At 42.8% G+C, this 24,014-nt stretch overlaps 1 protein-coding gene across 1 annotated transcript; it reads right to left on the reverse strand.

Moving 5' to 3' along the window:
* Nucleotides 1–21,858: 21,858 nt before the first annotated feature.
* LOC140861385 (uncharacterized) lies at nucleotides 21,859–23,148 on the reverse strand. Its single transcript, XM_073264405.1, has one exon. It carries the CDS (start codon nucleotides 23,146–23,148, stop codon nucleotides 21,859–21,861), a length of 1,290 nt encoding a protein of 429 aa, XP_073120506.1.
* Between the last annotated feature and the right edge of the window lie 866 nt (nucleotides 23,149–24,014).

The raw sequence follows: 24,014 nt of genomic DNA on the forward strand, positions 1-24,014 counted from the left end.
TTTGATCTTCAAGATGTATTGCATAGTTATCGAATCTCGAACGACTCTCGATATACCAATGGTTGTTGATTCGATCGGGATATATGGATGAAGGGACCGTACTGTACGCTAACCAAAATCTATTGGTTCTTGCAGGCACTATCAGTGATACCTAGGGAATCATGGGGCGATGTTTCTAGGCGCTCTTACCATGATTCGATGGGCAAGTCGGAAATTGTTGTTCCGAGTCACAAGGAGTTGTGAGCCCACGGCTAGCTGTATCCCTGAACCATTGAGGGTCACACAGAGTAATGGATTTTTAATCCCCGTTGAGAAAGTTAAATTTAAAGAGTTAAATTTAATGAACAAAGAAGTTGGACTTCTTAATTATGAGTAGAGGAGTAAGATTTCCTAAAATGACATAGGGATGGGCATTTTTGGAAACCACTGAATTCGGATTCAGAAAAATTTATCTTGACTTTAAAAGGTGCAGAAATGGTTTCTGTGCACATTGGTGAAATCGGTTTATCAATCGGAGTCATGATGAATTTTATATTAATTTCTGAACATGCGGGCTTTGCTTGTCGGGCTTGAACTTATGACTAATGGGCCCGAAGCTGTTAGTGGCCTACATTATAAATAAGTTATTGCAGTACAGAAATTACACACAACAGGTCACAAATTTTCGAAAACCTAGTTATTTTCTCTCAGTAGTGGCCGCCCCCCTTCCCCCTCTGCTCGGTAAAATCCAGTCTGTGAATTTTGAATTACAGTCTCGTTTAACGGATCAAATTCGTTAATCTCTTCGTAGAAACTTCTGATAGATTTTCTAGTGCAATCTATCAGAGGGATTAAATATCCGTTCGTGGACCTGATTGAAGAACAGTTCGTCCATCAGTTCCAGGGATATACAACAAGAGCAGAGCAATCTGTTGGTGTCCATAATCTCGCTTCGAGATTGGAGGTAAAGATTTATAATTGTTATTTAATTTTTACACACATAATTTAATCGTAAAAGTTTTGATACCCAATATGGAATCGTTCCATATAAAATTTTTAAACTTCCGCTGCACCGGGTATCAATTCTGATTGATCTGATCGCCGCGTTCTCCAACAGTGGTATCAGAGCCAGGTTGCTCAGATCAAGCGATTAAATTAATCGAATGTACAAAAAATTTTAAGCCTCGGTTTTTGAAACAAAATAAATATTTAAAAATAATAATTTTTTTTTTCGGGCAAAAACCCGGGCAGCGATTGGATCGCTGCCCGGGGTGGGGGGCAGCGATCGTCGCTGCCCGGCCCGAGCCCTATGGGGCGCGGGCAGCCCGGGAATGTCCCGGGCGGCCCGCGGAAAAATTAATTTTTTAATTTTAAATTAAATTTTAATATGTTAAAATACTATTTTTGGTCCGATCGAAAATTGTTTTTGATTGGTCCACGAGGCGTCGGATCGAATTTTTCGAGTCCGAAAATTTTAAAATTGATTTTTGGATAAATTTGAATTTTTGGAAAATTTAAATATTTTATCCGTTAAATTGAATTTTGAAATTAATTATTTTTGGTACAATTGATGATAAGATATGATCTTATGGATATATTGAGTAAAATATGATTTTATGTATAAAATTGGATTTTATAGATAAAATATGATTTTATTTGATAAAAAGATAAAATATGATTTTGTATGTAAAATAAGATTTTATATATGAAATATGATTTTATCCTTTTAAATTTAAATTGCCATTGCATGTTATCCAAAAAATTAATTTTGAATTAAATGTTATTGGATAAGGATGATCGATTGCCATGACCAATTTTGTAGGTGTATGTTAGGAATTTACATTTGTTTTTATTGTTGTTGGATTTATTAATGGGCCTGGTTTATGGCCCAATATGAATTGTCATATGTAATAAAAGTGGGCTTGGTTTATGGCCCGTTCCCACCCCTTAAAAATGTATCCCCTACTTGTCATTGTTATTTATTGTAAATACATTAGATTTAGTGGGAGATGAAGATTTGAAGACGGTGGTGGGCCCAGCAGACAATAAAGACAGAAGAAATGTAAATTGGAAGCACAATGTAATAGGATTGCATTGCATACTGCATATTACCTAGGATTGGACTAAGACTCGTGATTTGCAACCACGGGTCGATTAGAAATGGAATCGATCATCCTATATAATATGTGATATTATTGTTGTATGCATGTTTTAGACAAAATTGTGTGAATCCGGCAAGCATACAAAATTTTAAAAATGATGAGACAAATTTTCAAAATTAAAATCCCTCATTTTAAATATGATTTAAAATTGATATCAAGATAAATAAAGGAAATTTAAATTTGTTTAAATGTTCCTACCTTCCATCAACGATCAATGTATGAGATGCTGTACATTGGATCGACACATGTTGTAAGTTGGGTGGAACTCCCATGGGATCGGCTCATATTATTGGGGGATCCACATGGCGACCGTTCATCACAACTTAATATTGATGGGTCATCTTGACATGTCACAATAAACGGCGTCATATTATTGGGCCCTTATTGGACATGAGGTAAAAACGTGGAGGTTGCTTTGGAAGCAATTGGGCTCTACCTTTTGAAAATTATGGTTGGCTGATATTATTCGGGACCATAGTTTGTCAATTGGACTCCATGTTCTCACTAAGGAAAACAGTTTCCCGTTTTCACTAGAGGGTAGTGAAATCGTTAAAATAGTGGGAGTGAGATTCATAAGATAAATTTCGCCTATTTTCTGTCTTAGTAAATTGCTTAAACAATCACTGATATTTTTCTGTTTCTTTTCAGTATTTCATAAAGATGAATTCGCGTAATCCAATTTTCTCGATCCTCGAACAAAATAAATTAACTGGCGCAAACTATACGGAATGGTTCCGTAAGTTGAAGATTGTATTGACTTCGGAGAAGATGCTCTACGTGTTAGAAAAATCTCCTCCGAAGGAAGCACCAGCTGACATAAGTCCGGAAGAGTTAGCCAAACTTGATACATGGTGGGACCATGATATCAAGGCCAAATGCTATATGCAAGCCTCGATGTCTGATGAACTCCAGAGGCGATTTGAGGACACCGTGAATGCTGCTGACATTCACGTACAACTCAAGGAACTTTTTGGGGCTCAATCGAGGGCTGAAAGGTTCGCTACTGTAAAGGAGCTAATGACGTGTCGCATGCGTGAAGGGACTTCGGTCCGTGATCATGGGGTACGAGTGATTTGGCTCATACAGAAGTTGGTAACCCTTGATTTGGTGTTGGAGCATGAACTCAAAGTGGACTTACTACTTCTATCTCTTCCTTCTTCGTTTGACGGATTTGTGGTGAATTTAAATATGAACAAGATAGAGGCCTCCCTTGAAGAGATGGTCAATATTCTTGTGACATATGAATCCACTTTAAAGAAGGATAAACCGGCTTTCTTGGTGGGCTCCTCTTCTTCTAAGAAGGGGCCATGTACAAAGGGTAAGAAACGTTCTGCCCCACCCAAGAAAATCGAACCCGAGAAGAAGTACAAGACAAAGGCTTCAAATATGGAAAAATCCAAGGATGTTTGCCATTACTGCAAGAAGACCGGTCATTGGAAGCGTAACTGCAAGGAATATCTAGAGCAGTTGCGAACTGCGAAGAGTATGTTCTATATTGAAATAAATGTTTCACTTAATACTACTTCTTGGGTATTGGATACCGGATGTGGATCTCACATTTGCAATGATTTGCAGGTGATGACAAGAAGTCGCAGGCTTAGAATGGGTGAGACCCAGCTGAGGCTCGGAAATGGTTCCAGAGTTGAAGCTAAAGCTGTGGGAGATGTTTATTTATTTTTGCAGAACGATTTTAAGTTACTTTTGAGAGATGTTTTATTTGTTTCGGATTTGATTAAAAACATTATTTCTGTTTCTATGCTTGATAGAGATGGTTATTCTTGCAATTTTGTGAATGAGATTTGCAATATTTACAAGAATGAATGTTTGATTGGAAATGGACAACTTGAAAACGATCTATACAACTTAAAACTAAAAGACGTTCCAATAAATTATGTTGATAAACCGGCAACAACAAACAAAAGGAAAATCGATAGTCAAAACCCGGCAAACCTTTGGCATGCTAGGCTAGGTCATATTTCCTCAAGGAGGATGAACAAGCTAGTGGGAGAGGGCATGTTTGATATGTCTGATATTAACTCTCTACCTACTTGTGAATCCTGCCTAAAAGGAAAAATGACTAAATCTCCTTTTAAGGGGAAACCTGAGCGTAGTCAAAATCTGTTGGATTTGATCCATACAGATGTTTGTGGTCCATTTAGAGTTGGTACTCAATATGGCCACACCTACTTCATTACCTTTACTGATGATTATTCAAGGTATGGGTATTTATATTTAATGAAATATAAGTCTGAAGCATTTGAAAAGTTCAAAGAATTCAAGGCTGAAGTAGAAAACAAGTTAGGTAAAAGTATTAAAGCACTTCGATCGGATCGAGGTGGAGAATACTTAAGTACCGAGTTTTTGGACTATCTAAAAGAGAATGGGATTCTCTCTCAGTGGACTCCTCCTATGACACCACAGCTGAATGGTGTATCGGAGCGTCGTAATCGAACTTTGTTGGACATGGTTCGATCCATGATGAGCTTCACTGAGCTTCCACCTTCGTTTTGGGGCTATGCGCTTGAAACGGCGGTATTGTTGTTGAACAACGTCCACACTAAAGCAGTGGACAAAACACCATACGAGTTATGGAATGGCAAAGCTCCTAAGTATTCGTACTTGAGGATTTGGGAATGTCCTGCTTACGTGAAGCGGACAGTGGGAGATAAGTTGGATAGTCGATCCACCTTATGTTATTTTGTAGGGTATCCGAAGAATTCAATCGGATATTATTTCTATTATCCTACTGAAACAAAGGTGTTTGTTTCAAGGAATGCCACCTTCTTGGAGAAGGAGTTCTTATTGGATAAGAAAGGCGAGATGATGGAACTCGAAGAAATTCGAGAAGAACCCGAAATACAAAATAACGATCCTACACCTCAGGAACCATTGATAGACACGCCTGTACCTAGAAGATCCAAGAGGACTTCTAGACCTCCTATTCGATATGGTCTTCTTCTTGAAGGGGATCAAGATGAACCCGATGTTGGATGTGATCCAAGAAACTTCAAGGAAGCAATTTCTGATGCGGATTCAAATTTATGGCTTGAAGCTATGCAGTCGGAAATAGATTCGATGCATACAAACCAAGATTGGTCTTTAGTAGATCCTCCCGATGGAATTGTTCCAATAGGGTGTAAGTAGATCTACAAGAGAAATCTTGGGCCTGATGGTAAGGTATTGACCTACAAGGCGCGATTGGTGGCGAAAGGTTATACTCAAAGACAAGGAGTTGAATATGATGAAACCTTTTCACCAATTGCAATGTTCAAGTCCATAAGAATCCTTATTGCCATAGCTGCTTGGTATGACTATGAGATATGGCAAATGGATGTGAATACTGCTTTTCTTAATGGAGACATTAAGGAAGAAATCTATATGACGCAGCCTGAGGGATACACATCCATGGGAAGCGAGCATAAGGTATGCAAGCTTCAGAGATCAATCTATGGTCTAAAACAAGCATCAAAAAGTTGGAACCAGAAATTTGATGAAACAATAAAGGATTTTGGTTTCATCAAGAACCCGGAGGAACCATGCGTGTACAAGAAAGTAGTTAAGGATGCTGTGACATTCTTAGTACTTTATGTTGATGACATCCTACTCATTGGGAATGATGTAGGGATGTTGCAGTCAAAAAAGATATGGTTATCAGGTAGATTCTCGATGAAGGATTTGGGTGAGGCATCCTATATTCTAGGGATACAGATCTATAGAGATAGATCTAAGAGAATGATAGGACTCACTCAATCAACCTACATCGACACCATATTGAAACGGTTTTCAATGGATGGGTCCAAGAGAGGACATCTACCCATGTGTCATGGAGTTTCTCTATCCAAGTCTATGTGTCCCAAGACGGATGAAGAGATAGAGAAAATGGCACATGTATCATATGCGTCAGCCATAGGTAGTATCATGTATGGGATGATATCTACCAGACCGGATGTAGCATTTGCTCTGAGTGTCACGAGCAGATATCAAGCTAATCCCGGTCAAATGCATTGGAAAGCCGTGAAGGACATTCTTAAGTACTTACGAAGGACTAAGAATATGTTCATGGTATATGGAGGAAGAGAACTAAAATTGGAAGGCTATACCGACTCTAGCTTCCAAAGTGACGTGGATGACTCGAAGTCAACCTCTGGATTTGTGTTCATGCTCAATGGCGGTGCTGTCTCTTGGAAGAATTCCAAGCAGGACACCACAGCGGATTCCACCACTGAGGCAGAATACATTGCAGCATCAGCTGCTGCTAAAGAGGCAGTTTGGATGAGGAATTTCGTCCAAGAGTTGGGCGTCATTCCTGAAGTTGTTGGTCCAGTCCCGGTGTACTGTGACAACACGGGTGCCATTGCTCAGGCAAAGGAACCAAGGTCTCATCAAAGATCCAAACACGTACTGAGGAAATACCATATCATCCGGGAGATTGTGGAAAGAGGAGACACCACTGTCGAAAGAGTGGCCTCTGCAGACAATATCGCTGATCCACTTACTAAGCCCTTGCCAGGACCATTATTTGACAAACATCGCGAAGCAATGGGTCTACGTAGTATGACTAGTTGGCTTTAGGGCAAGTGGGAGATTGAAAGAGTGGGTGCCCGGTGAGCCAACTTGTGGCTAAGGGCTTTGATGACTCTTTGTATAAACAATATTTTGTTTAATATAATTTACACTTTTATTAATGGCAATGACTTTATCTTTCTTCATATTGTTATATTGTGATATACTATTGTTGTTTTGATAAAGACCTTGAATATACTATAGTGTATGTAAGATGTGGTATAACATGGGGATGTCTATCATGAAACACATCTTATAGTCACTGTATATTCTAAACTGTTCCTAGTCGATTGAGCCGTCCGATAATAAGGATAAGGATCGCTCGAGTTTGAGACTAGCATTTGCGATGCAGAGTACCACGTTTCATTGGTAAGGAACATAGAGATGTTCGAAGCATGCAAATGGATATTCATACGATGAATGATCAAACTACCCTATCCGAACTTTCCAAGTGGTTATCACTTATCGAGTGGATAAAGTCCGCGGTTTTGGTTGTACACCATTAGTCCTTACTACTTGAAACATCATTGAGACTCTATATGCTAGTACTGTGCTTTGACTCGTTTACCGACTCTATTGGGGTCATCAGGTGTCGGAATTGGGTACAGTTACAACACATATAGGAGTCGATGCTTTGTTGTCAACGATTCACCACATACTTGCGAGTGTGGATATCCTATGCGATCTGAGGAGATATTAGTGGGACGAATCTCTGGCCAGAGTACATGATGTGTTTTAAGAAATGGTTTCTTAGTAACACATGCGATGTCACTATTTGATCTTCAAGATGTATTGCATAGTTATCGAATCTCGAACGACTCTCGATATACCAATGGTTGTTGATTCGATCGGGATATATGGATGAAGGGACCGTACTGTACGCTAACCAAAATCTATTGGTTCTTGCAGGCACTATCAGTGATACCTAGGGAATCATGGGGCGATGTTGCTAGGCGCTCTTACCATGATTCGATGGGAAAGTCGGAAATTGTTGTTCCGAGTCACAAGGAGTTGTGAGCCCACGGCTAGCTGTATCCCTGAACCATTGAGGGTCACACAGAGTAATGGATTTTTAATCCCCGTTGAGATAGTAAATTTAAAGAGTTAAATTTAATGAACAAAGAAGTTGGACTTCTTAATTATGAGTAGAGGAGTAAGATTTCCTAAAATGACATAGGGATGGGCATTTTTGGAAACCACTGAATTCGGATTCAAAAAAATTTATCTTGACTTTAAAAGGTGCAGAAATGGTTTCTGTGCACATTGGTGAAATCGGTTTATCAATCGGAGTCATGATGAATTTTATATTAATTTCTGAACATGCGGGCTTTGCTTGTCGGGCTTGAACTTATGACTAATGGGCCCTAAGCTGTTAGTGGCCTACATTATAAATAAGTTATTGCAGTATAGAAATTACACACAACAGGTCTCAAATTTTCGAAAACCTAGTTATTTTCTCTCAGTAGTGGCCGCCCCCCTTCCCCCTCTGCTCGGTAAAATCCAGTCTGTGAATTTTGAATTACAGTCTGGTTTAACGGATCAAATTCGTTAATCTCTTCGTAGAAACTTCTGATAGATTTTCTAGTGCAATCTATCAGAGGGATTAAATATCCGTTCGTGGACCTGATTGAAGAACAGTTCGTCCATCAGTTCCAGGGATATACAACAAGAGCAGAGCAATCTGTTTGTGTCCATAATCTCGCTTCGAGATTGGAGGTAAAGATTTATAATTGTTATTTAATTTTTACACACATAATTTAATCGTAAAAGTTTTGATACCCAATATGAAATCGTTCCATATAAAATTTTTAAACTTCCGCTGCACCAGGTATCAATTCTGATTGATCTGATCGCCGCGTTCTCCAACAGGTCAAGGATCAGATAACAGAGACAGACCGGGCCCTGGTATGTAGCACGATGTGCCATCGCTTCAGAAGGTGGCTCCCATACCATAATACCAGTGGATTTACCGGACCCAAAGCAATGGAAGTCCATCCACTAACAGGATAGGGTTCAACCCTACTAATAGACATCTCGAAGGAGATAGCTCAATATGCAAATGAATGCAGCATAAATCATGACATATAAGTCATGTAGTCACATAATACATGCATACTCAGTCAGGATATCTCGAACAGTACTTTCGTACCTCAAATCAGTGCAAGCTCTACCAACTCTAGGTCCACGCCTATAGTCTGCTCTACACTGCCAAATGATACTACTATCATTAAAGTGCTCTAAAAGTCTTAACTAAGCTATTGCATACTCCTAAATATTTATAGGAAGCAAAAGCTATACCTTCTTCCGTCGTTAGCCCTTTGATGTCGATGTCTCAAGAACTTGGGCACAACTCCGCTACGACTATCCTCATCTGCCACGTGTCAAAATATCACTGGTTGACTTTGGATAGGGGCGATTGGAGCTTCCGATCCTGATCGGAGCTTCCGATCCTGCCACACGTCATGCCTAACGTAATACCATCGGAGCTTCCGATCCTGCATCGAAGCTTCCGATCTCGATCGGAACGTCCGATCTTGCAACGGAGCTTTCGATCCGTCCGGTACCCAATTGTTTAATTAGCGTTGATTAATCCCTTAATCACTGATTTTGGTTATGGGCTACTACATTCTCCCCCTCTTAAGATATTTCGTCCTCGAAATTAGATCTTAAGTACCGAATGTAATATCGAAGTCAGAAACATTCTTTATTCAAATCAAATGTTTACAGAGTTTGCAACTGAATACAACTTAAGAATGAAATCAAAACAACTCAGGATGGTCTTCACGCATCCTGTCCTCAAGCTCCCAAGTAGCTTCCTCAGTGCCTCGGCGCTGCCACTGAACTAAAAGCAAAGGAATGACTTTGTTTCACAAGACCCTATCCTTATGATCTAGGATACGAATAGGTTCCTCAACATAGGTCAAATCCTTGCTCACCTGAACCTTAGACCGCTGCAGAATATAAGACTCATCCGCCACATGCCATCGCAATAGAGATACGTGGAACACGTCGTGAATACTGGAAAGATGTGGTGGCAAAGCTAGTCGATAAGCCAAATCGCCAATGCTTTCCAAGATCTCAAACAGACCGATAAATCTGGGAGACAATTTGCCCTTAAGGCCAAATCTGAGAATCCTGCGGAAAGGTGACATTCTCAAAAATACTTTCTCCCCGACATCGAACTACAAAGGCCTACGCTTGGTATTAGCATAGCTGTCCTGACGATCCTGTGCAGTCTTAATCCGTTTCTTGATCTGATCAACAATGTCTACCGCCTGCTGGATAAACTCCGGTCCCTCAGCCTGTCTCTCCCCCACTTCTTCCCAGAAGAGTGGAGTACGACAGTGTCGCCCGTACAACGCCTCAAAAGGTTCCATCCCAATATTAGTATGATAGCTGTTGTTGTACGCGAACTCGATCAATGGAAAATGATCCTGCCAGGCTGAACCAAAATCCATGACGCACGCTCTAAGTATATCCTCCAAAGTACAGATAGTGCGCTCTGACTGACCATCAGTCTCCGGATGATAGGCAGTACTCAAACTGAGAGTAGTACCCATCGCATGCTGAACACTCCCCCAGAATCTAGAAGTAAACCTGGGGTCCCGATCGCTGACAATGCTCACAGGCACTCCATGAAGTCGAACGATCTCCTGAATGTACAACCGAGCCATACGATCCACATTGTACTCCCGGCTATAGGCAATGAAATGCGCTGACTTGGTGAGTCGGTCCACCACAACCCAGATAACATCACAGTTCCTCGGGGATACCGGCAAATGGGTCACAAAGTCCATTGTGATAAACTCCCATTTCCATTCAGGAATAGGCAGACTGTGAAGCAACCCTCCAGGTCGTCGGTGCTCTACCTTGACTTGTTGACATACCAAATATCTCGAAACAAACTGATAAATACTGCGTTTCATTCCCTTCCACCAGAAACGAGTACGTAGATCCTTGTACATCTTGTTGCTTCCAGGATGAATACTCAACTTAGTGCCATGCGCCTGAGACAAAATCTACTCTCGTAACTCTACATCCTGCGGAATCACAAGCCTACCAGACAAACACAGAAAGCCATCTGACTGATAATGAAATCCAGACGAACTACCCTTGTTAGGTAGAAGAGCTAAACGCTGGGTCTTCGAATCAGACATCTGAGCATCTCGAATCCGCGAATACAAAGCTGGCTCAGATAATATCGCAAACATCTGGATACTCTGCATACCTTTCTTATGCTTGAAAGTATATCCTGAAGTACAACAGTCACTGATCGCACTAGACATCGAACAAGTCTGAAGTGCGGATAGTCGCACCTTGCCACTCAATGCATAAGCGGTGAGATTAGCAGCTCCCGGATGGTACTTAATCTCGCAATAATAGTCCTTAAGCAAGTCCATCCAACGTCTCTGCCTCATGTTCAATTCCGCCTGAGTGAACAAATACTTGAGACTCTTATGGTCGGTGAAGATCTCAAATTTCTCGCAATACAGATAATGACGCCAGATCTTCAAAGCGAACACAATGGCTGCCAATTCCAAATCATGGACTGGGTAGTTGTCCTCGTGAAGCTTTAGCTGTCTAGAAGCGTATGCGATCACATGCCCATTCTGAGTCAGGACACAACCTAACCCCTTAAGAGAAGCATCAGTGTACACCACATACCCTCCAGATCCTGACGATAATGCCAACATCGGCGCAGAAGTCAACCGTCGTCAAAGCTCACAGAAGTTCTCCTCACACTCGGAGGACCACTCGAAATCAACACCCTTGCGGGTAAGTTGCGTTAACGGTCGAGCTAACTGAGAGAAGTTCAGAATGATGCGACGATAATACCCTGCTAGACCAAGAAAACTACGGATCTCAGCAACTGTCGTCGGATGCGACCAATTAAGAACCCCCTCAATCTTGCTTGGATCAATAGAAATCCCCTACCTGGATATGATATGGCCAAGAAAGACCACTCGATCCATCCAGAACTCACACTTGCTCAGCTTGGCGTATAACTACTCATCCCGAAGAGTCTGCAGTACCAACCGCAAGTGAGAAACATGCTCTTCCGTATTACGCGAATACACCAAGATGTCGTCAATGAAGACCACGACAAACTTGTCCAAATACTCCCTGAAGACACGGTTCATCAGATCCATAAATAAAGCCGGCGCATTAGTCAAGCCAAATGGCATCACTAGAAACTCGTAATGCCCATAGCGAGTACGGAATGCAGTCTTGGCTACGTCCTGATCTCGGACTCTCAACTGATGATACCCAGATCTCAAGTCAATCTTGGAGTAAACTGAAGTGCCCTGCAGCTTATCAAACAAGTCATCAATATGAGGCAAAGGATACTTGTTCTTCACAGTGACTCGATTCAGCTGCCGATAGTCAATGCACAACCGCATCGACCCATCCTTCTTCTTTACAAAAAGAACAGGAGCTCCCCAAGGAGATACACTAGGTCGAATGTACCCCTTGTCCAAAAGATCCTGTAGCTGATTTTTCAACTCACGCATCTCTGACGGAGCCAGATGATACTGTGCTCGAGAAATAGGCGAAGTACCCGCCATCAACTCTATGCCAAACTCGACTTCCCTAACAGGAGGAAAACCCGGAATCTCAATTGGTAATTCATCTGGGAATTCATCCACAACAGGAATACTCTCTATCCCAATACTCTCAGCGGACAAATCAACTGCATAAATAAGGTAGCCTTCCTCGCTAGACTCTAGAGCTCGACAGGCTCTCAAAGCTGATACCAAAGGCATCGGGGGTCGCGCTCCCTCACCATAGAAAAACCAGCTATCACTCCCCTCAGGATGAAAGCATACTAATCTCTGATAGCAGTCCACTGAAGCTCGATAGGTAGTCAACATATCTATTCCCAGAATTCAATCAAAGTCGTCCATCGCAAGAACCATGAGATTCGCTAACAGAATGTTCCCCTCGAACTCTAAAGGGCAACCCATCACTAGACTCTTAGCCAAAGCAGATTGGCCCGTCGGAGTCGAAACAGACATCACTACGTCTAGTGCAATGCATGGTAACTTATGCCTCTTAATAAAACGTGCAAAAATGAAGGAATGAGATGCACCAGTGTCAATAAGTACAAGAGCAGGTATACCATAAAGCAGAAATGTACCTGCGATGACTTTCTCATTCTCCTCCACTGCCTGATCATGTCTCAGGGCAAACACCCGGCCAAAAGCTCGTGGCCTCAAATGAGAACTCCCAGCAGGCTGTCCCTGCGACCTCTGCTGAACGGTGGCCTGAGAACCAGATCCTGAACCAGAACCAGAACCACCTCCCCCAAATAGTGGACAATCCCTCCGGATATGACCAGTCTCTCCACAATGGAAACAAGCTCCAGAAGCTCTACGACAACGGTCGGTCGGATGGTTCTTCCCACAGTGATCACACTTGTCCTTCTTTCTGAAATGAACAACACCAGCAGAGCCAGAGGAAGAAGAAGTAGATCCAGACTTCTTGAAATATTGGGCACGGGGACCCAAAGAACTAGCAGGTCTAGACTGAGAGAAATACCTGTTCCGTCGAATGCTGTCCTCCGCCTAGTGACAACGGCTCACCAAACCCTCGTAGGACATGTCGTCACCAACCGCAACACGGTCATGGATCTCAGGGTTAAGGCCCTGAAGGAACAGATTATACTTCATCTCGGAGCTGTCAGCAATCTCGGGGCAATAGGATAGCATATCAAATAACTTCTGATGATACTCATCAATAGACATGGCTCACTGTTGCAGACTCAGTAGCTCGCCCGCCTTCGACTGACGGAGTGCAGGAGGAAAATACAGCTTCTGAAAAGCTGTGCGGAACTCGGCCCAGGTGGCCACTCCTCTCGCCGCAACAAAAGGTGCAGAAGTAAACCTCCACCACTTGCGCGCACGTCCATCCAGAAGATAACCAAGGGTCTCCATCTTTTGCTCCTCGATGCATTGAAAAGTCTGAAAAGTTGTCTCCATGTGGTCTAACCAGTTCCCCGCATCCTCCGGAGACTCACCTCCAACCAAGAGCTTAGGCCCCATCTATAAGAATCGACGTACACTAAAACGGTCCTCATCTTGATGAAAATGGCGGCGTTCCCAACGAGGCTCCCGGTCGGCATCACCCCAACACCCACCAATACTGCCATGAGAACTCTGGTCATCACGATCTGCCATCTACAAAATTAACCTAATGGTTATCTTATGTAGAATCTAAATCCCAAGAATACTTTGCATGCTTTGATACCATAAATGTAGTGACCCTTACCCGGATCACCTGCTAAACAGAACATAGGCATGCAATTAACTTAATCAAAACAGTAATCAGAATTAAGCTGCGGAAACCATAGACATTATACAATCCCAAGTAAAGGAATCTGTAAATACACAAATATAATACAACCAAATCGAATAGTTGTATCAATCCAATAACCACAGAATAAAACCTAGGCGAAGGTCCAGCTGGCCAACCACTGCCTAGCCCCTCTTGGATCCACCCGCCTCGTCCAATTGCAAACCTGCCCCATGGAATAGGGTGTCCAGAAACACAGAGTACGAGACGTGAGCATAAAATGCTCAGTATGAGAATAGGAGTATGCATGCATGCAAAGTGAACTCCCTATAAACTCGAGGTCAAGGATCAGATAACAGAGACAGACCGAGCACTGGTATGTAGCACGCTGTGCCGTCGCTTCAGGAGGTGGCTCCCATACCATAATACCAGTGGATTTACCGGACCCAAAGCCATGGAAGTCCATCCACTAACAGGATAGGGTACAACCCTACTAATAGACATCTCGAAGGAGATAGCTCAATATGCAAATGAATGCAGCATAAATCATGACATATAAATCATGCAGTCACATAATACATGCATACTCTGTAAGGATATCTCGAACAGTACTTTCGTACCTCAAATCAGTGCAAGCTCTACCAACTCTAGGTCCACGCCTATAGTCTGCTCTACACTGCCAAATGATACTACTATCATTAAAGTGCTCTAAAAGCCTTAACTAAGCTATTGCATACTCCTAAATATTTATAGGAAGCAAAAGCTATACCTTCGTCCGTCGTTAGCCCTTTGTTGTCGATGCCTCCAGAACTTGGGCACAACTCTGCTACGACTATCGAACATCTCGCCAACCCCCGGGTCAAGCCTAGGAAGACTAGAAATACTCCAATAGGACTAGAATGGAAAGGAAAACTCGTAATTGGCAAATAAAAGTGAAGCCTCGGCCTTCTATTTATAGACCACGATCGGAACCTCTGATCCTCGATCGGAACTTCCGATCTTCAATCGGAACGTCCGATCCTGCCATCGGAGCTTACGAAGATCCTCATCTGCCACATGTCAAAATATCACTGGTTGACTTTGGATAGGGCCGATCGGAGCTTCCGATCCTGCCACACGTCATGCCTGACGTAATACCATCGGAGCTTCCGATCCTGCATCGGAGCTTCCGATCCGTCCGGTACCCAATTGTTTAATTAGCGTTGATTAATCCCTTAATCACTGATTTTGGTTACGGGCTACTACATTCTCCCCAACTTAAGATATTTCGTCCTCGAAATTAGATCTTAAGTACCGAATGTAATATAGAAATCAGAAAAATTCTTTATTCAAATCAAATGTTTACAGAGTTTGCAACTGAATACAACTTAAGAATGAAATCAAAACAACTCAGGATGGTCTTCACGCATCCTGTCCTCAAGCTCCCAAGTAGCTTCCTCAGTGCCTCGGCGCTGCCACTGAACTAAAACCAAGGGAATGACTTTGTTTCACATAACCTTATCCTTATGATCCAGGATACGAATAGGTTCCTCAACATAGGTCAAATCCTTGCTCACCTGAACCTCAGACCGCTGCAGAATATAAGACTCATCCGCCACATACCGTCGCAATAGAGATATGTGGAACACGTCGTGAATACTGGAAAGATGCGGTGGCAAAGCTAGTCGATAAGCCAAATCACCAATGCTTTCCAAGATCTCAAACGGATCGATAAATCTGGGAGATAATTTGCCCTTAAGGCCAAATTTGAGAATCCTGCGGAAAGATGACACTCTCAAAAATACTTTCTCCCCAACATCGAACTACAAAGGCCTACGCTTGGTATTAGCATAGCTGGCCTGACGATCCTGTGCAGTCTTAATCCGTTTCTTGATCTGATCAACAATGTCTACCGCCTGCTGGATAAACTCCGGTCCCTCAGCTTGTCTCTCCCCCACTTCTTCCCAGAAGAATGGAGTACGACAGTGTCGCCCGTACAATGCCTCAAAAGGTTACATCCCAATATTAGTATGATAGCTGTTGTTGTACGCGAACTCGATCAATGGCAAATGATCCTACCAGGCTGAACCAAAATCCATGACGCACGCTCTAAACATATCCTCCAAAGTACGGATAGTGCGCTCTGACTGACCATCAGTCTCCGGATGATAGGCAGTACTCAAACTGAGAGTAGTACCTATCGCATGCTGAACACTCCCCCAGAATCTAGAAGTAAACCTGGGATCCCGATTGCTGACAATGCTCACAGGAACTCCATGAAGTCGAACGATCTCCTGAATGTACAACCGAGCCATACGATCCACATTGTACTCCCGGCTATAGGCAATGAAATGCGCTGACTTGGTGAGTCGGTCCACCACAACCTAGATAACATCACAGTTCCTTGGGGATACCGGCAAATGGGTCACAAAGTCCATTGTGATAAACTCCCATTTCCATTCAGGAATAGGCAGACTGTGAAGCAACCCTCCAGGTCGTCGGTGCTCTGCCTTGACCTGTTGACACACCAAACATCTCGAAACAAACTGATAAACAGTGCGTTTCATTCCCTTCCACCAGAAATGAGTACGTAGATCCTTGTACATCTTGTTGCTTCCAGGATGAATACTCAACTTAGTGCGATGCGCCTGAGACAAAATCTACTCTCGCAACTCTACATCCTGCGGAATCACAAGCCTACCAGACAAACACAGAAAGTCATTTGACTGATAATGAAATCCAGATGAACTACCCTCGTTAGGTAGACGAGCTAAACGCTGGGTCTTTGAATCAGACATCTGAGCATCTCGAATCCGCGAATACAAAGCTGGCTCAGATAATATCGCAAACATCTGGATACTCTGCATACCTTTCTTATGCTTGAAAGTATATCCTGAAGTACAACAGTCACTGATCGCACTAGACATCGAACAAGTCTGAAGTGCGGATAGTCGCACCTTGCCACTCAATGCATAAGCGGTGAGATTAGCAGCTCCCGGATGGTACTTAATCTCGCAATCATAGTCCTTAAGCAAGTCCATCTAACATCTCTGCCTCATGTTCAACTCCGCCTGAGTGAACAAATACTTGAGACTCTTATAGTCTGTGAAGATCTCAAATTTCTCGCAATACAGATAAGGACGCCAGATCTTCAAAGCGAACACAATGGCTGCCAATTCCAAATCATGGACTGGGTAGTTGTCCTCGTGAAACTTTAGCTGTCTAACCCCTGAGGAGAAGCATCAGTGTACACCACATACCCTCCAGATCCTGACGGTAATGCCAACATCGGCGCAGAAGTCAACCGCCGTCGAAGCTCACAGAAGTTCTCCTCACACTCGGAGGACCACTCGAAATCAACACCATTGCGGGTAAATTGCGTTAACGGTCTAGCTAACTGAGAGAAGTTCAGAATGAAGCGACGATAATACCCTGCTAGACCAAGAAAACTACGTATCTCAGCAACTGTCATCGGATGCGACCAATTAAGCACCGCCTCAATCTTGCTTGGATCAATAGAAATCCCCTCCCTGGATATGATATGGCCAAGAAATACCACTCGATCCATCCAGAACTCACACTTGCTCAGCTTGGCGTATAACTGCTCATCCCGAAGAGTCTGCAGTACCAACCGCAAGTGAGAAACATGCTCTTCCGTATTACGCGAATAAACCAAGATGTCGTCAATGAAGACCACGACAAACTTGTCCAAATACTCCCTGAAGACACGGTTCATCAGATCCATAAATAAAGCCGGCGCATTAGTCAAGACAAATGGCTTCACTAGAAACTCGTAATGCCCATAGCGAGTATGGAATGCAGTCTTGGCTACGTCCTGATCTCGGACTCTCAACTGATGATACCTAGATCTCAAGTCAATCTTGGAGTAAACTGAAGTGCCCTGCAGCTGATCAAACAAGTCATCAATATGAGGCAAAGGATACTTTTTCTTCACAGTGACTCGATTCAGCTGCCGATAGTCAATGCGCAGCCGCATCGACCCATCCTTCTTCTTTACAAAAAGAACAGGAGCTCCCCAAGGAGATATACTAGGTCGAATGTACCCCTTGTCCAAAAGATCCTATAGCTGATTTTTCAACTCACGCACCTCTGACGGAGCTAGACGATACGGTGCTCGAGAAATAGGCGAAGTACCCGGCATCAACTCTATGCCAAACTCGACTTCTCTAACAGGAGGAAAACCCGGAATCTCATCTGGAAATACATCTGGGAATTCATCCACAACAGGAATACTCTCTATCCCAACACTCTCAGCAGACAAATCAACTGCATAAATAAGGTAGCCTTCCCCGCCAGACTCTAGAGCTCGACAGGCTCTCAAAGCTGATACCAAAGGCATCGGGGGTCGCGTTCCCTCACCATAGAAAAACCAGCTATCACTCCCCTCCGGATGAAAGCGTACTAATCTCTGATAGCAGTCCACTGAAGCTTGATAGGTAGTCAACATATCTATTCCCAGAATGCAATCAAAGTCGTCCATCGCAAGAACCATGAGATTCGCTAACATAATGTTCCCCTCGAACTCTAAAGGGCAACCCATCACTAGACGCTTAGCCAAAGCAGATTGGCCCGTCGGAGTAGAAACAGACATCACTACGTTAGTGCAATGCATGGTAACTTATGCCTCTTAACAAAATGTGCAAAAATGAAGGAATGAGATGCACCAGTGTCAATAAGTACAAGAGCAGGTATACCATAAAGCAGAAATGTACCTGCGATGACTTTCTCATTCTCCTCCACTGCCTGACCATGTCTCAGGGCAAACACCTAGCCAAAAGCTCGTGGCCTCAAATGAGAACTCCCAGCAGGCTGTCCTTGCGACCTCTGCTGAACGGTGGCCTGAGAACCAGATCCTGAACCAGAACCAGAACCACCTCCCCAGATAGTGGACAATCCCTCCGGATATGACCAGTCTCTCCACAATGGAAACAAGCTCCAGAAGCTCTACGACAACGGTCGGTCGGATGGTTCTTCCCACAGTGATCACACTTGTCCTTCTTTCTGAAACGGACAACACCAGCAGAGCCAGAGGAAGAAGAAGTAGATCCAGACTTCTTGAAAGATTGGGCACGGGGACCCAAAGAACTAACAGGTCTCGACTGAGAGAAATACCTGTTCCGTCGGATTCTGTCCTCCGCCTAGTGACAACGGCTCACCAAACCCTCGTAGGACATGTCGTCACCAACCGCAACATGGTCATGGATCTCAGGGTTAAGGCCCTGAAGGAACAGATTATACTTCATCTCGGAGCTGTCAGCAATCTCGGGGCAATAGGATAGCATATCAAATAACTTCTGCTGATACTCATCAATAGACATGGCTCCCTGTCGCAGACTCAGTAGCTCGCCCGCCTTCGACTGACGGAGTGCAGGAGGAAAATACAGCTTCTGAAAAGCTGTGCAGAACTCGGCCCAGGTGGCCACTCCTCTCACCGCAACAAAAGGTGCAGAAGTAAACCTCCACCACCTGCGCGCACGTCCATCCAGAAGATAACCAAGGGTCTCCATCTTCTGCTCCTCGGTGCATTGGAATGTCTGAAAAGTTGTCTCCATGTGGTCTAACCAGTTCTCCGCATCCTCCGGAGACTCACCTCCAACCAAGGGCTTAGGCCCCATCTACAAGAATCGACGTACACTAAAACGGTCCTCATCTCGATGATGATGGCGGCATTCCCAACGAGGCTCCCGGTCGGCATCACCCCAACGCCCACCAATACTGCCATGAGAACTCTGGTCATCACGATCTGCCATCTACAAAATTAACCTAATGGTTATCTTATGTAGAATCTAAATCCCAAGAATACTTTGCATGCTTTGATACCATAAATGTAGTGACCCTTACCCGGATCACCTACTAAACAGAACTTAGGCATGCAATTAACTTAATCAAAACAGTAATCAGAATTAAGCTGCGAAAACCATAGACATTATACAATCCCAAGTAAAGGAATCTGTAAATACCCAAATATAATACAACCAAATCGAATAGTTGTATCAATCCAATAACCACAGAATAAAACCTAGGCGAAGCTCCAGCTGGCCAACCACTGCCTAGCCCCTCTTGGATCCACCCGCCTCGTCCAATCACAAAACTGCCCCATGGAATAGGGTGTCCAGAAACACAGAGTATGAGACGTGAGCATAAAACGCTCAGTATGAGAGTAGGAGTATACATTCATGCAAAGTGAACTCCCTATAAACTCGAGGTCAAGGATCAGATAACAGAGACAGACCGGGCCCTGGTATGTAGCATGCTGTGCCGTCGCTTGAGGAGGTGGCTCCCATACCATAATACCAGTGGATTTACCGGACCCAAAGCCATGGAAGTCCATCCACTAACAGGATAGGGTACAACCCTACTAATAGACATCTCGAAGGAGATTGCTCAATATGCAAATGAATGCAGCATAAATCATGACATATAAATCATGCAGTCACATAATACATGCATACTCTGTAAGGATATCTCGAACAGTACTTTCGTACCTCAAATCAGTGCAAGCTCTACCAACTCTAGGTCCACCCCTATAGTCTGCTCTACACTGCCAAATAATACTACTATCATTAAAGTGCTCTAAAAGCCTTAACTAAGCTATTGCATCCTCCTAAATATTTATAGGAAGCAAAAGCTATACCTTCGTCCGTCGTTAGCCCTTTGCTGTCGATGCCTCCAGAACTTGGGCACAACTCCGCTACGACTATCGAACGTCTCGCCAACCACCGGGTCAAGCCTAGGAAGACTAGAACTACTCCAATAGGACTAGAATGGAAAGGAAAACTCGGAATTGGAAAATGAAAGTGAAGCCTCGGCCTTCTATTTATAGACCACGATCGGAACCTCCGATCCTGCCATCGGAGCTTCCGAAGATCCTTATCTGCCACGTGTTAAAATATCACTGGTTGACTTTGGATAGGGGCGATTGGAGCTTCCGATCCTGCCACACGTCATGCCTGACGTAATACCATCGGAGCTTCCGATCCTGCATCGGAGCTTCCGATCTCGATCGAAACGTCCGATCCTGCATCGGAGCTTCCGATCCGTCCGGTACCCAATTGGTTAATTAGCGTTGATTAATCCCTTAATCACTGATTTTGGTTACGGGCTATTACATATCAACTCATTCTGCTCATTCTTAATGACAGTTATCCCCCCTTTTTTCGGTACACATTGAACCGGACTCACCCATGCAATATCAGAAATGGGATAAATGATACTTGCATCTAGAAGTTTTATCGCTTCAGCCTTTACTACTTCTTGCTTCTTGGGATTCAATCTCCTCTGTGGTTGGACCATGGGGTTGATGTTCTCTTCCATTAATATCTTGTGCATGTAGATAGATGAATTAATGCCTTTGATATTTGCAACCTTCCAGGCAAACACACTCTTATGACTTTTGAGAACATCCAGCCGTCTGGTCTCCATCGCACCTGTCAAAGACAAAGAAATTATGACAGGTAAATTTTCATTCTCACCTAAAATACATATTTGAGATGGGCAGGTAATAGTTTCAATTCCACAGTTGGTGGTTCTTCAAGGCTTGATTTATAGAGGACTAAATCTTTCCGGTCACCAAGATCTTCGAGTCTGAGCTTGCCACCTTTTCGCCATGACTAGTTATCATTCAATTAAGTCGTCATCTCTTCTATCTCTACATTGATTAAGTCATCACGAGGAGAAGAAATGAGTGCAGCTTCTAATGGTTCCTGAAATGTATCCTGCACATAATCATATAAAAGTGAGTCCATAACATCGATTTGAAAACACTCTTCATTATTTTGTGAAAATTTAATTACATTAAACACATCAAATGAGATTTTATCCTCTCTCACTCTCAGATGTAGCTCTCCCTTTTGGACATCAATTAGTGTTTTCCCTGTCGCCAGGAAAGGTTTCCCAGAATAAGTGGCATGTCCAAATCTTCCTCCATATCAAGCACCACAAAATACACCGGGAAGATGAATTTGTCAACTTTCAACAGCACATCTTCTATTATCCATTTTGGATATTTTATAGACCTGTCCACCAATTGCAATGACATCCTGGTGGATTTCGTCTCTCCCAAGCTCAGTTTCCTGAAAACAAAATATGGCATTAAGTTTATACTCGCACCTAAGTCACACAAAGCTTTTTGAAATTGCACATCATTAATAACACAAGGGATATAAAAACTCCCTGGATCTTTTTTCTTCGGTGGGATCTTGTTCTGAACTAGTGCAGAGCAATTTTCCGTTAAACTGATCATTGCATGCTCTTCCAATTTTTTCTTGTTGGAGAGAATCTCCTTCAAGAACTTAGCATAGCTTGGCATTTGCATCAATTCATCGGCGAAGGGAATGTTTATATTAAATTTCTTGAATACTTCTAGGAATTTAGCAAACTGAGAATCTAGATTGGCCTTCTTGAGAGCTGCAGGGAAAAGTGGTGGAATAACAATATTTGACTGTGATGTGGGTGGTTGTGTAGAAGTAGAAAACTTACCTGCAGTTTTCTCTAATACAACTGGTTCTGGCTCTTTCTCGCTTTGTCTCTCATCTTCGATTTTCTTTTCACTTCTTAATTCAGCAGCCTTGAACAGCTCCTTTGGATTCTTTTCCGTGTCACTTGGCAAAGTACCCAGCTCTCTGCTAGACATCGCTTTAGCTAACTGCCCTATTTGATTTTTCAGATTCTTTATCGATGCATCTTGATTCTGCATTCTGGTCTCGGTGGATGATATGAACTTTTGCATCATCTGTTCCATGCTTGACTTCTCTTCTTGAGGCTGTCTTCCGTAGTTCTGATTTCCATATGACCTATTATTCTGTCCTCCCCATGAAAAGTTTAGATGTTGTTTCCACCCTGGATTATATGTGTTCGAGAATGGATCATTCCTAGGGCGGTTCGTATTTCCCACATGGTTCACCATTCCTCCCTCTGGCTGATATGAAGGATTGCCTGTCTGACAATCTTTTGTGAAGTGTTTAGCACCACATTTCTCATACCACACTTCTTGAATACGCATCGCAGACTGCCCTAGAGTTAGCTCTTCAATCCTCTTATTCATGACTTCAAGATGAGCTGCTACTGAGGTGAATGCATCAACTTGATGCATTCCTGCGGGTCTCCTGGCTACATTCCTCCCTGATTGAGGGTGATAGCTACTGGATGCCATCTCCTCAATTAACTCTCATCTAACATCAACTCATACATAGCCTATACAAAAACATAAGCTAACATGCATTCTAACATGATACAAGTTGATAGAAATAGATCATATCAAAGCCTTAAAATCAACATGATAGGCTCAAGTCTAAGAAGAATCAAGGCAATACTAAGATTCACAACATGAGTTGCAACATGATTCTTTTCATAAACAACTCAATAGATTACATCTATACTTCATAATCCAACACTATCTAGCATTATCACTAACATAATATCTCATGAAGATGTCAACTAGAATTTCATAAACTAGAGTTCATTACAACACAAGCTAAGGTCATAGCATACAAGCCAAATCCCAACTACATATCCAATTGGTACAAATTGACAGCAACTCATATCTAAACCCGGATCACCACTCTAATCTCTCTCGATCTCAGTTTTTTACGGTCTTCCCAGACTCGTTTCAGTCCCACCTATTGTCATGCACACATACAAACAAGACAATAGCCGGAGAGACTCCGGTGAGAATTTAATCCCAGTATAAAACAACATAAACATGCATAAACTCAAGTAATTCAACTTGAAGCATAATACCAATCATTCAACAAATAGGACTCAAGGAAACTTAAGGCATAGTAATTCAACATGCTATTAATCAAGTTGCAAACGTTGTATTCAAGCAAGACATGCTATAAACTCTTCAAACAATCATGCAATATTTCAACTTAAACAAATAATAGAAACTCATCTATTAAAATCAAAAGCAATGCATGATTTAAAATCGGTTATCATATCGGTATCGGTTCTCGTTTTGGGATCCCTGGGAAAGAAACATGTCAACCCATCCACCTACTCTCCATTCGAGGTGACGTT

The sequence above is a fragment of the Henckelia pumila genome, chromosome 4 (assembly GCF_033568475.1).
Source record: "Henckelia pumila isolate YLH828 chromosome 4, ASM3356847v2, whole genome shotgun sequence".
NCBI classification, from domain to species: Eukaryota; Viridiplantae; Streptophyta; class Magnoliopsida; order Lamiales; family Gesneriaceae; genus Henckelia; species Henckelia pumila.

Excerpts from the sequence above, each read along its gene's own strand:
- LOC140861385 (XM_073264405.1), bottom strand. The coding sequence starts at position 23,148 with ATGGCATCCAGTAGCTATCACCCTCAATCAGGGAGGAATGTAGCCAGG.